Below are 15,305 nucleotides of genomic sequence, written 5' to 3'. Positions count from 1 at the left end.
GTGGTCATTTTTTCTGATCACATTGCTTTATGTTTGTTGCTCCCTTGTCGTAGGGTTTTGATATCGATCTCTGAAGTAGGCTCAGCGATTTGCGCACAGGCTTCAAGAGAAGTAACTGCTGTATTGACCTCAGGATTTGGCCCCAGTTTTTTAATTGAATGTCGGTTTGTTGTATTGAGTGAGTTAACTCGCTTTCTTCCTTCGAAAATGGTGGAGATACCGAATATTTAATATTTTAGTGGTCTGCATTTGGCGGGTAGAAGATATTCGTTGCCTGATCGTATCAACGCGATTCTGGGTGATGATGTGCGTGCTGACATCCTTTAAGAAGGGCTCCGACGCGGGCCTTCTGATTCTTCTGTAGCTCAACTCACTGGGTTTGGGTGGGTTCTGACTTGATTAGTTCCAGGTCTCACTGAGCAATCATCGTCTGATCAGGTTTGTCACGTTCGAGTCGTTGATGGATTGGAATTCTTGATTACGAAATTTCGGGAGATTGAGGAGGTTCCTTGCATGCCAATTTTGTTGACGAAGGATAAATATTGCGAAAACTTTTTTAAGAGGATTACTGCTCGTGATGGTTTGGGTGGTTTTGTTGTTCGTCTTCTTGCTCGTTTCCATGATACGTTATGTAATTTTAAGGAAATTGCTTTCACATGTTTGATGCGTTCAGAGAAGCATAGGTCAAAGTCTAAGGAACTTGAGGCTGCCTATGCCAAATTCATGATTGAGTACAAGGAATTGGGTCACTTAATGACGATGCCTTCACCAGAGATTGGACTAGCTCAGTGGTACTTGCCTCATTATGCACTTTTTCGAGATGATCCTACTCATAAGATCAGAGTTGTTTTTAACGCTTCTCAGAAGTATGCTAATGATCGTTTACCTGTTGATTTTTTTTACTCGGGACCAAAGTTGCAGATCAGTATTTCTGCTTTGATACTTCGTTTACGTTTTTTATTAATATGTATTCGTAACCGATATCATTAAGATGTTCCATCAGATTCTCGCGCATTCTAAAGATCGTAAGTGGCAGCACATCCTCTAAGGATCAGGCCTTTCGCAACCGGTTCGAGACTTGCAGTTGCTAACAGTCACGCACGGCACTGCTCTAGCACCATTCTTGGCAACTCGCACCTTGCTTTAATTAGCCAAGGAAGGTGAGTCTTCTCACCTTCAGGCAGCAGCTATACTTCGCTCGCAGATTTATGTTGACTACATATTCTCTGGCACTGATGCCTTAAAACAGGCTGTGAGTCGTCGTGACGAATTAATTGAGTTATTAGCGGGTGCCGAAATGGAGTTGGGCAGGTGGGCCTCTAATGTAAAGGAGTTACTTGATGGTTTGGAAGGGGTTCAAGAGGCTGAGATTCTGGTTGAACGAGAGAAAAAAGTCTCAACAATGGAATTAAATGGAAATCCTTACGCCAATATACTTCTCTTTGTGGTAGAGCTTCCCAAATCATCGATACAGGTGACTAAGAGAGACGTTTTGTCTGAAATGGCCCAATAATATAACTCTCTTGGATTTCTAGCTCCTGTGATCATCGTTCTAAAGATTCTCATGCAGGACTTATGGTTAAAAAAGCTGGATTGGGATGAGAAGCTTACTGGTGAGGTTAGGTCTCGCTGGTCAAGTTTTCGTTCTTCGCTAACTTTGTTAAGCATGATTAGGATTACTTGTTCGCTGGGAGTTTCGGTGTCTGATGACTGGAGTCTCCATGGCTTTTGCGATGCGTTTCAAAGAGGATATTGTGCTGTAATATATTCTGTAAATTCTAACGGTCAATTAATTTTGATTATGGCAAAGTCTAGGGTAGATCCAGTCAAGATACAATCCCTCCCTTGACTTGAGATTTGTGGAGCCGTTCTTCTCGTTTGGTTAGTTGGGTTCGTTATTCAGTATTTAGAGGGTCAGCCTTTAAAAATGCGTTTTTGGCCAGATTCTCGAGTGGTTTTGGATTGGCTCAGGGGATATCCTTCACATTGGCCGATTTTTGTGGCAAATCAAGTAAGTGAGATTTTGACTGATTTTCCATCGGTTGCTTGAAATAATGTCTTCTCCTGGGATGTGTGTGTATGTGTACTTTTTCCCGATTAACTTGCGTCCGTGTTGTGTTGCGGAAAGAGAGAAAGTGTATACGTGCGTATGGTAATCGTTTGGTATCGAGTGCATGGTCTCTTGGCTTGCCAAAATATCGCCAGTGGTAGAAAGAGTAGGAGAGATAACAGAGCATGTTGCACGGCAAGGCAGCGACAGTTTTTAATTTTCTATAGGCCCCAAAGGCGAATAGACGTGCGGCCTTGCAGCTATTGAAGCTTTGCCTATACATTTCAAATTTGTTATTATAAATAGTTGTGGCTACTGTAAGATATGAATAAAATTCCGTCTCTTATAACTAATTAAATATTTTATATAGTACTGTATAGAATTTAACAGATTTTAAAGTTAACGAAAGATTGTTAAGTAATTTTTCCATCGTAAGTTGTTGACAAAAAGGTGTGAAACATGAACTGGAAATGTCAGAAAAATACGATAAACTTTAAATAACATTGACGTTCTATATATTCCTTAAAGCTTTAGCACTGGATATATTTTTTGTCCTACAAGAACGGATATCCTGAAATATGTAACAAAACTATTAAGATCTCCATAGATGCAGATACGGTCCTTCCCTTAATTCCAATGCAAGGTTATAGCTAACAGTTAAAGTCAGCAAATGCTTATGAGTTTTAATTATAAGTTTGCATGAACACAATATATTTTAGATTTCTGTAAGATAATATTTGTTTAGTTGAGAAAACTTATGAACAAATCATGTGTTGGTTGCCATAATTGTATTATGGAAGCGGAAATTATATTTAAATTAATACTATACGTAATTTGATCAGTGCAAACGGTAATTTTTAATTATACAAAAATTTGTGTAAGATTCCTTGGCGTATTAAGGATCATAGATGACCAGAACAATGCAATTAACGTGTACTTGTCTCTTTATGCGTTGTCATAGAAGAATCAGAATCAAATGAGTATTACTTTTGCCATTAGTTGTCTTTAAATTCCTTATGTGATTTAAATTTAAAAATAAAAAAACCCTCTTTAAAATATTTAACCATGAAAAAAAATTTTTCTAATCAACCTAAAATGTTGCAAAAACATATAGGATTGGATAAAGAATCTCTAAAATTTTAGAACATATTCTATTGGTTTGATTACTATTGTATGAACAAAAAAAACTATTGAAAATAATAGCATAGTTTCGTAAAAAAGATAATAACTAAAAAACAACCACACTAATACCTCCCTTTTTTAGTTTAAGTGAATAAATAACTATGTTCTATAGACATTGGCTAATTATCCTGGAAGCTATAAATGGGTATGATAACTAATCCAAAAAGTTAATTGGTAGGTTACTTTTATTTTTTTAAAAGTCTTATCATGTATACTTTGTAACCTCATCTGGATTAGTAATAAATTCATTTCAAAATTTGATGTAAAAAACAGCTAATGAGTGTAATATCAATTTGCTGAAAAACTACATGCCTGTGTGAGACATTGTAGCAAATCGTCAACAAAGATAAAAAAAATATAGTTTCGAATTACATATACCCAAAATAGTAGCAAATGATTTCGAAATTTATACTAAGATATAACTATATACAAGGATATAACAGAAAACCTTTTAAAGATGATTAGTGGCCTTTCTTAGCTTTAGAGTAAGCCTTAAGTACTTATTAACTTAACAGTTTCGTAGGAAGCAATACTGTTGTTTAAAAAGTAAAACCAAAATTCCTTAGTAAGATTTTTAAACTACACTTAACTATAAGTTCTTGAGTGCTAAATTCTATAGTAATTTTTTCATGGTCAAGTTGCGGACGTGACAGACTGCTAAGCACTAAAAATGGATCATTAGTACTGTCAGTTTCCTTAGCAATAACAGTAAGCTGCACTATAAATTTACTAGCAGAAAATAATTTTAAAAAACAGTACAGCAGATTTGAAAAAAATTATTTCTTAAGTTTTGAACTGATAATTAAAGATGCAGTGGAAGCAGCAATGACAACCTACACAAAAATAGCGATGCCGACAAAAGAAGTCGTTAAAGCTTAGAAACCTACTACATAAGTTTAAGGACAGCAAGCAAGCAAAAAAAAGGAAGGATAAAAGACATTCCAGAAATATCCAATAATAATCTTACAACAGAGACATACTGATCTAGGAAAAAAATAAAGATCACATGCTTGATAACATAGTCAAATTCCCACGCTTTGCCTACCTCTGATAGTTTTTTATTGAGATGGCTATATAGGACAAACTAAAACAAAAACACTTACAAAGGGACTTAACATTATTGTCCAGCAATGGTAATAATACTTCGTTAGGCACTGAAAGTACAGTAGGATTATAAGCACTCTTAGCTTCTTTAGCAATAATTTCGAGGTAGATTTAAATAAGCTGCTGAAGCAAGATTGGAGCTGACTACTAAGAGGATAATCTTTTTCTTGCATAACTAAAACTAGTGGTTAAATACATAACAAAAGTAACAAGAATACAAAAATAGTAGTAATATTTGTACGAAAAAAGTACTCATAAAAAAATTAAGATCATGACACGCTTGATTAAATGCAGGTTTGTAAAAATCACGCTGGGCTGGCAGGTGAACGGAGCAGAAGCTCTTCAGCTCTGAAACGGACTTTTTATCCACTTTTAAAAAAGTAGAAAAGGCTAGAGAGAACTAGGAGCTCATTTCTAAAAATAGACGGCAGTAAGAGTGTCAAATAAAAAAACGCCAGTAAGAAGGGGAAAACTACTGTTAAAATTTTGAAGGGCAGAGCTTTGCATTGGTAATTTTGCCAATTGGTCTTTGGAGAGAAACATTTTTTGTAAGATGATAAAAGAAAAGGATAAACAAGCCCTTGTCAAATTTTAATCAGAATTAGGATCACTAAAATGTGACAAAAAGAGGGTCGCAGTTCTTACATGCTACTGGTACCTGAAATGTAGGTAGATAGCTTGAAACTGTAACAAAAAAGAGTTATTGTTTAAGCTATGCTTTTAATGATGCTACTGTAATTGTAAAAAAAAAAGATTTAAAAAAAAGAGGCCTTATGATAAGTGTGACAAATCAGGCTATGCTTTTGATGTAATAGCTCAAGAAAGATTGCAAGAAGGAGGCAAGCACAGACAGGTAGAATTATCAATTAATGACTTAGAAAAGCCTTAAAAAAAAAAGGAAGGTGCGAATAAGGCACAGATATAGTTTAGAAGAACAAAAGTTAAACATTTAATTCAGAACCAATCTGTGTTGATCTACTCAAGTCTACAGCAAAAGGAATGAATCACAACAAAGACACCCTATAAATAGAAGATCACCAGACGAAATGAAGAGAAGGTAACATTTCAACCGTAAAGAAATCTAGATTAAAGTCTACGTTAACGGTAAACACTCCATAGACTTAGTTTGCTTGTTTAGTGTAAAAGCAAGTCTCGAGCTGCGCGTCTAAGAGACTGTATCATGATTTTTGATACATCGCAATAAGTCTAATTTTTCCCGACATTTCCTATAAAATAACTAAAAATAAAAATTTGGTGGATATTTAATCTAAATTCTTATAAACATCTTTGTAAGAAATATTATCTTCAGAAAAATTGCGAGTCCCACGCAGGTAAAGGGTTTGCACCTGCTTGTGTTGTTTGTATCACCAGTTTAAAAGATTTTGGATAAAGAAAAAATAAGAAGAATACAAATAATAATACTTATTATCATAATAAAATTAAAAAAAGAAATAATAAATTTAATTGTAACTATGATGATAGTAGTAATAATATCATCATGCCAAAATTTTAAATCGGATTCACGAAAGTGTATGTACACCTTTTATTTGTCACCAGTATAGTTAATTTGAAGAAAAATTTATGAAAATACTTATTAGATGTATAAGTCAATATGAAAGAGTAAAAGAGTAACTAGGTTAAAGGTAAAGCAAACTTTGAATAAGGGTTCAGTAAAAGTTCTCCAATGACGTGACATCAGATTTCCATTGGAAAGTTAAATAATCAATGTTCAAAAGATTTTGAGATAAATAATAATAATTAAGTAGCAACTTTTTAACAAGCATGACTTCTCTGATAAGCAGTTCTGAAGATAAGTATATAATGGGAAAGTATTTTATTAGTTCTTAAAGAAAGAAAGATGAAGATAATCCTCGAGTAACGTTTTCTGTACGAGAAAAATTGTTGTTCTTACACCTACATTTACATGAAAATAATTAGATCTATTATTCAACAACTACTCATGTATTATTAAGAAAATTTTCCTTGTGTCCATACTTACCTGGCGTTAATTTAATACTTAGATTTAATCAATACAAAAAGTGCTATTAACTTAACTTTGCAGCATTAAAAATTAAGTAAGTACCTTGCAATTCTTACAACATGGTCCAGATGCACATTCAGCTTCTCTAGTAAGCTTGCAAGTTATAGCATCACAGCACGGATCTAGACTTTTACACTCTTCTATTGAACCACAGTCGCATTGTTCACCTTCATCAATGATTCTGTTACCACATAATCTTCTTACCTCAAGCTGAAAGTATATAGTGTGTTTAAATGGTAACAGTTTATTTCAGAAAATATAATTTTAGTGACATGCATATTAATGCTAACAATTACAATGAAAAGAAATAATTATACTGATGGTAACAATAATGTGTAAAACGATAGTAATTATAATAATATTAATAATAATAATAATAATAATAATGAAAAAAGTAATAATAATAAAAATAATAGCAATAATTAACATCATACTGAAATTTGTATTTCAAATATTGATACACATTTTTTTTGACGGTATGCACCCTTTCTGGTATTCCAGACATTAATAAGGATTGTGGTGCTTACAGCCTTGGCCACGTGAGAGGACTGTCAAATGCAGAAGTACACCTAACTATTACATGTATTAGTTAGCAACAGTAACAAAATTGCCTTCAGAAACATTTTACACTTAAACTACACTTACATAGGATCACCCACAATCTGTCCTCTGGGGTTGACTGCGTGCAATGTTTCTTCAAACTACAGGGATTTGGAAAAAACATCGGTCAAGATATACAATGATGCCTGTAAAATGCTAAGCATTCATATTTAATAAGACTTTACGTATCATAAGAAAGTATAAGAAAAAATGTAATGGGCTTAATAATACGAGCTTACTACCTCTATGGACATTTTACGGTAAGACTATAGTAAGGAATGCGAGACTCAAGGATCGACTAAGAGTTTATATCTCTAAAAGCCCTCTTTTAGAGTACTCATCGTGAACTTTCATAAACAACACATTAAATCCTAATCTTTTACACAACTTATATTCTTACAAAGCCATAGCAGTATCTTGCTGTAATATGAAGATAAAGTAATAAATTATTGGTTAGCTGAAATGAGAGGCAACCATCTTGACCACAGAAAAGCCGCTGCCCTGGTTTGTACCCGTTCCAAACTTTTGTTTCATTAAAAAAAGACAGTGCTTTCCCTCACTCGTAACCATAAAATACGTACATAGATAAAATATGAAAAAGATAGATCAGTAAAAATGTTTTGTAAAAGAGATGCTCGGTTAAAGCAACAATGACAAATGTACACAAAAACAGCAGTGCCAATGGTAAAAGGTATTAAAATGATTTTCTACCCATTATGTGAATTCGAAGACAGCTATAAAGTAGAAAAAAAATTTAAAACAAGCTGATTAAAATAAAAAAAAACCCATATTGATAAAAAAAAAAATGAAGATAATCACACTTTCAATTAAATCCAGGTTTGTAAAAAGCGTACTGGCACAAAAGTGGAGAAAAAGTTCTTGATCTTTGAAAAACCCTTATTACACTTTAAAAAAAAAAAAAAGCCTAGAGAGAGTTAGAAACTTTTTTCTTAGATAACGGTAGACAGAAGTGAGACTGGCAAATAGGATAATGCCAAAAAAAAAAAAATTATTGTTAAAGTTGTAAAGAGGCAGAGCTTTGCCGTCGTTCTAACAAAGATAAAAATATATTTTAAGCCAAACGAGACTGAAACAACAGTCAAAAATTTATTACAACCAAGAAAGGTAATATTATTTATAAGAATCAAGGAATAAAGGATAAAGAAGCCCCTCCCAGCAGCCTATCGTAGCATGTCATGTGGCTATGGTTAGTATACAACGACAGCTTAAAGAAGGGTAAAACTATCAACATAGAGCCTACATCAATTCACTACGCAAAAAAGCCGTCAAACTCGTGCTAAAAAAGATTTGCAGATATTTCTTACAGAGAAAGACAGTGACCCTGCTAAGAGCGAGCATCGAAGGTCCAAAAACAGATTTGGTAAACGTTTCAGAAATCGATGACCAGTAAAATGAAGTAATAAGGCACTTACTAATGGGTTTCACTAGCTGCAAAATAGAAAATGTGTTAAACTTCTCAGATTTCTTTTAGGTGTCTTTGATGTAGACGTATAGCTCAAAATTATGACAAGGAGAACCAGAAGCTATGCGCTCGACTTGTGTTTTGTAACCACATTATAATTTCTGGAACACAAGAAGAACAACTCGGAGAGAGTTGCAGTGGTTACTAACTAAGCAGAAAAGCACTTTAGAGGCCAGAAGTAAGATGCCTATACGACAACGTAGAAGAAAATCCCATGATGAAAGAAACAAAAAAAGTATTGCAGAATCAAATTACACTAACATACCTTAGTTATTAACTAAGGAAAGCAATAAGAATTAATTTATCCATTAAACAGAAGACAATTTCACGAAAAAAGGCCATATTATAATAGTTACTACACTTACATGAAAACCCACACCAACGGTCAGCACTCTGTGACCATGAATTGAACATTTAGTGTGAAAGGGAGTTTCAAGCTGGGTATCCCAGGAGATAGGCTCAACTTGTTACGTTGGTAATAAGTGTGCATTGCTAGAAATTTGAGAGTGAGAAAAGACATCTTTAGGCAAACTGTGAGTCTCACCCAGAAAAAAGTTTTGTACCCTCTTTAATCCTGCCATGAAGCATTCTAAATCAACTTAATAATAAACTTAATAATTAACTGAATAAATAAAATTAAATTAATTAAAAACAACGTCCAATGGTGGTACTGTCAAATTTTGAATTTATTAAAAAACAAAACGACGTTTCGGCCGTTTGGACAACGTCCCGGCCCTCATCAGGTACAAAAATCTATGAGTAATAAAATTCTTTGCAATACAAATTTAAGTAAAATATAATAAACGCAAATTAAGTTACATGTATAACATACCTCTGACTCTTACGAAAGGGATTTAAAATCGTAATGTAGTCAGAGTTTCAAGCTAAGTTGCTTTTATACCCTGCACATACACAAATGACATAGTACACGCACGTAATACAATCGAATAAGAATCGCAAGCAGTTCCTTGAGACGCACATAAACAGTTCATGTTTTCTTAATACTATGAATGAAAGGGGTCCTCGAATCATGTATATAAAGTTAGTCACCTTTCTTAATTGACATAACGAGAGACCTATAACAATCTTTCAATTTTTCTGTATCTTGTTGTCTGTTAATATTATTATTAAAGTAATGTATATTTAGCATTTCGGAAAAAAGGCACTTTTTGTAATTTTGTTCTATGTCTAAAATTTTAATATTATCAAAATTAAAATTATGTGTGAATTCAATGCTGTGTTGTGATAGTACCGATGTATTCTTTTTTTTCTCGATGTCTCTTTTGTGTTCTGTCATACTTAACTTTACAGCTCTCGATGTTTGACCAACATAACAGCGGTTGCAATTCGCACATGGTATGTGGTAAACAACATTTTTTTTATCGAGTGGCTCAGTTACATCTTTTCAAAGATCGAGAGCTGTAAAGTTAAGAATGACAGAACACAAAAGAGACATCGAGAAAAAAAAGAATACATCGGTACTATCACAACACAGCATTGAATTCACACATAATTTTAATTTTGATAATATTAAAATTTTAGACATAGAACAAAATTACAAAAAGTGCCTTTTTTCCGAAATGCTAAATATACATTACTTTAATAATAATATTAACAGACAACAAGATACAGAAAAATTGAAAGATTGTTATAGGTCTCTCGTTATGTCAATTAAGAAAGGTGACTAACTTTATATACATGATTCGAGGACCCCTTTCATTCGTAGTATTAAGAAAACATGAACTGTTTATGTGCGTCTCAAGGAACTGCTTGCGATTCTTATTCAATTGTATTACGTGCGTGTACTATGTCATTTGTGTATGTGCAGGGTATAAAAGCAACTTAGCTTGAAACTCTGACTACATTACGATTTTACATCCCTTTCGTAAGAGTCAGAGGTATGTTATACATGTAACTTAATTTGCGTTTATTATATTTTACTTAAATTTGTATTGCAAAGAATTTTATTACTCATAGATTTTTGTACCTGATGAGGGCCGGGACGTTGTCCAAACGGCCGAAACGTCGTTTTGTTTTTTAATAAATTCAAAATTTGACAGTACCACCATTGGACGTTGTTTTTAATTATTTACCAACTGTCATTAGACGTTTTATTTGAAAATAAAATTAAAGTAGTAGTCATAATAAGATTAATGAAAACTATAAAAAAAAATAAGAACAATAATTTTAATAATAATAATAACGATTATAATACTAACAAAAAGTATTATGTATATTAATAAATAATTATAGTCATCATTATAATAGTGCTCATAAAATAATAATAATCATAGTTATAACAATTATATTTATAATGTAACAGTAGTAAAATAAAAATTAAGAGAAAGACTGCATGTACACACAACATTTTTACATACTTTTATATTTGCTTTATAAATTAATTTTCATATCAAGAAATTTTTAGTCCTGTAGAAAGTAATATTCTTTAGCGAAAGAAGATACTTTTTATAAATAAATAGTGAAGCTTTAACTAAGTGTAACATCTACTGTCACTCAATAGTTACCGCACTTTGTTTATATTTCATAACTTCACGTAAAATAGCTCCATAGTAAATAAAAACTTTTTTACAAGATTCACGAGAATTTTTAAACTCCAAATCAAAGACACACTGCTAGTAAACAAAATTTTTTTGACTCAATTTAGATGAATGAAAATGGAACTATTTAGTAAATAGTTTTTACTTAATTTTTTTATATATATGGCTGGTAAAAAAAAAAAATTCGAACTAGTGACTAATGAGTATTACATTAACTACAGTCAAATAATTCAAAATAATCTTACACAATATGATTTTTACCTTCTTAAATAAAAAATGACATAAAATCAGACAACCAATTTGGATTCACCAAGAATAAAGGTACAAGGGACACACTTGGTAATGTGACTAAAATATTATATGAAAAGTTAGACTAAAGTAAGCTGATAGTAATTAGTGTTATGGACATAGTAAAGCTTTTAATACAGTCAACCATTTTATTCTATAGAAAAAGATACATTACTCCAGTATTTTAGGTAATTTATTCTGCGTTATTAAAAGCTACCTAAGCAACAGAGTTCAGAAAGTTAGAATTAGTCATGTGATTAGTCAAATCTGTATATATTTAACTGGAGTTACTGAAAGTACTATCCCAGGCCCATTATGATTTATTTCACATATAAACATTCTAACATATATGCCGAAGGGCTCTGTATTCTCATTTGCCGACGATACAGTAGTAACTTGTACTAATGACCAGTAAATAGTGCTTACAAACAAAATGAATATATCTTGATTAGGCTCTAGATTGGCTTCATTGAAAAAAATTGTTACTTAACACAAATTGAACTGCTTGTACAACTTTTAGAAACTACTGTGGCAGTATACCGTTGAATATGGATGTAACAATTTACTGAGCTGTTTTAAAAAAAAAATAATATAATAAATGTTAAGGCTCGATCTTTTATGACTATCCTCAACGGGACACGACAAAGTAATTCTGTAACTAAAGTTATACAAAACTTTAAGTAACAAGAACTGGTCTATTACTGCTATTTAAAAAAGAACCAAGTGATGCAAAGTTACAAAATATTTGAAAAAATGATCCTGGTATTAAATTAAGTATATATATTTCTGAAAACTTAAATTAATTAATAATTTTTTGGATGTTGTTTATATTGCATTGTAAAATTCTTACTACCTGTTATGAACCGAGCCAGTTCCTATATGTACAATAAAATCTCTTATACCACGGATAAATTGTTGTAAGATGCTATACTTAAGAGTTTGGTGATAAGTTATAGTTCGTAATGATTTTTAGACTTTAAGCCATATTTATGATAAGAGGATTTGTTCCAGGTTTAAAGGAGATAATTGGAATAATCTCCAATAACTATAACATTGTTTGAGACTCTTTTATTCATTTTATTGTATACTCTAATAAAAACTAATAACTGAGTGAATAAAACAAATGATCCGTTTAAAAGTTCTTCACATAATACCAGCTGCTGTATTGTAAAGGTACCAACCAAGTTCTCATTACTTCCTTCGTAATATAACTAATATAATTGCGTAGTTAATTTAGGGAAAGTTATAAAACCCACTAGTTCAAAAAAATTTTATGAAGCAGATTGGTAATTTTGCGAAAGTGGCTCAAAATGCCTTGAAGACTCTTAACGAAAAAAGTTAATTGAAAAAATTATTTTTCATAGTTGTCATACATCAAACAACATTAACAACGATTGTCCAAAGCTATTTGCTACAATTTTTTAGGTAAAAAAATGTATGGTACTTTGTATAATTTATTTGAGTCCACTGTCGCAAAAAATACATCTGCTTGTGATACGTGTAGCTAAGCTGTTTGTGTAGTTAGAGTGTTCTTACTTAATTAAAAGAAAAGCTTGGACTACCACTTATTAGTTGAAAAAATAGTCGTTTCAGTTTGTGCCTCTATTGAAAAGTACGAGCTGTTTCAAGAGGAGCGATAAAGAACGTTAAAAATTAGATTTCATAGAGATTTAACAAGTGTTTGTATTTTGTAAAAAAATTTCTACAACTTTTAATCCAAATAAATATTGCAAGAACAAAATGCAACTTATATGTTAAAGTAAAAGAGTGTCAGGTCTCGGGACGACGAACGTTACCAAGATTTTTGTAAGCACAAAAACTGAAAATTAAAATATGTATTGATTAGAAAGTTTAAAGTTTCACGATAGCTTTGGCTCATAAAGACTAGAAAAGTAACCAGTGAAAGCTGTTACGAAATGCAGCCGAATGCTTGTCAAAGCATAAAGAATTTAAGTTTAAATTGTAGGATATTTAGTAATTGACAAAAACTCTTCTTAGATTAAGAAACTAATGTTTGTGTATAAAAAACAAACTATACAACATTTCTAGTGGCCTATGTCTGTGCGAGAATACGGTGGACAAGGTTTTTTTAATTAAGAGTTTATATTAACACAGGGTATGAAAGTGACGTTTCAAATATATTTTGTAAATTATCTCATTGAAAGTTTTTCTTTAAACATTTTAACACTTTTTTATAACTTTACGCAATTTTATTTTAGTTTTTTGTAGCAGCTTAGGCTCTAGACACGACATTAAGCACTTACTTCTAAATCACTCGTATATGTTTTTTTTTTTTTTTTTTTTTTTTTTTTTTTTTTTTTTTTTTTTTTTTTTTTTTTTTTTTTTTTTTTTTTTTTTTTTTTTAAATAAATACTTACTTACGTAGTGTATTCATTTTTAGGCTTGATTTTAATCAAGTACATATAGCCTTGGTACAGTAAATCACATCTTTACATAACATTTCTTACATATTACAAGTAATGGTTATATATTAACTTATTAGTTTATATATGTATACCTTATACATACACTTTGTAGTTTGTTGGTACAGTGGTAATAATACATAGACCACCTCGGAAGCAAAGGATCTGTGTGGGAGGCAATTTTTGCTGCGAGAAGGTCGCCCACCCCTTCACGAGAAGCATTGCGTAGTAAAATAGCACATGTGAAAATTTACAGTGGTACACTCGAGGGATAATAATTCTTTCTCAATACTTGCCGTAAATGGCAACACAGCCTGTTTTTATTAGTAATTAATGATTACCTCTTTATTGCCGGTCGGTACTGCTGAGATGCACCTCTCTGAGCACGTAGTAAACAATCTGTGCTTCGTGCATAGGTTATGCTCCTTTTGAACATATATGTGTTTATACAATGATATCATTATATCAGAAGCTAGATAAAGGTAAATGTCATGAGACGATGAGACTGAGTGTAAATCTGTCTAAAGGTGGAAGATGAAGCTTTCCAGGGTGCCTGGACTAACTTCAAATGACTTTTATACTTAACTATTGTAGAAGCTAACAATGTTCTTATTCGTGCGGCTGCCTTCTCACAGACATTCAGTCTGCTGTGAGCTCTCACTCAGCATGCTACGCATTCTCTCGCACAAGCACCAGCACTGTACGCCATCTCATGCAACATGGCGTCTTTCTTGCTTAGTTGCACCTTTACGTGCTCACTCCCTATTTAATTTACATAATTTTGTTGCCTTAGGCACTCGCCATCTCTGTTAGTGAACATTAATACAATTGATAATTATATTATAATGTGTTTACCAAAGGTCACAGCTTATAAAGTTACGTAGGAGCTAATTTTAAGAGCTTTATCATATTTTCTCGGCCCCTTCAAGACTCCGTTATTACCATCCTCCCTGTCATAGCCATCCAGCTTCATAACTCATACAGTCCACTCACAGATTTGACAGGCCAAAGTTTTTAAATCATCATCATTCATTAATGTTAAATGGTCGTGGAGTAACTTGGTCAAGAAACGTATAAACTAGAGTTTAGATAATTCTCTGGGGTGTGCTAGTATTGAACTATAAGCAAGTTGTAAACTAGTCTCAAAGTGTGTATGAACGTATATGAGATGAAAAAAGTCATGCATATATATTATAGTGTTAATACACATATACAAGTAGAGCGTGCGGTGGTTCGGTTGGCTGGTAAGTAAGACGGCACGCAGGAAACTGCGGGTTCGATTTCCGGCCAGTGCGACCCTCAAGATTAAGTACACCGAAAAGATATTTATTCTCTTCTAATACTTGCCTTAAATGGCAACACCGCCAGTTCTTATTAATAATTAAAGATGATCTCTTTATTGCTGGTCAGTACTGCTGGGATGCACCTCTCTTAGCATGTTGTAAACAATCTGTGCTTGGTGTATAGGTTATGCTTCTTTTAAACATTTAAATGTTAATACAATGATATCGTTATAGCAGAAGCTAAAAAAAGGTAAATATCATGAGACGATGAGACTAAGCATAAATATGTCTGA

General features: G+C 32.5%; 1 protein-coding gene across 1 annotated transcript in view; it reads right to left on the bottom strand.

Moving 5' to 3' along the window:
* mmd (disintegrin and metalloproteinase domain-containing protein mind-meld) overlaps positions 1 to 15,305 on the bottom strand; it is a 2,100,572-nt gene that overhangs the window by 1,076,868 nt on the left and 1,008,399 nt on the right. Inside the window, exon 14 of the mRNA XM_089595760.1 lies at positions 6,420 to 6,581. Coding sequence (XP_089451886.1) covers positions 6,420 to 6,581 — 162 coding nt within the window. The remainder of the gene's footprint in view (positions 1 to 6,419; positions 6,582 to 15,305) is intronic.

Source organism: Copidosoma floridanum, unplaced genomic scaffold (assembly GCF_036245765.1).
Source record: "Copidosoma floridanum isolate Cflo_tuat_1 unplaced genomic scaffold, Cflo_Japanese_pri ptg000027l, whole genome shotgun sequence".
NCBI lineage: Eukaryota > Metazoa > Arthropoda > Insecta > Hymenoptera > Encyrtidae > Copidosoma > Copidosoma floridanum.
Note: the sequence above shows the minus strand (reverse complement) of the source record. Positions and strands in the feature narration are given on the sequence as shown.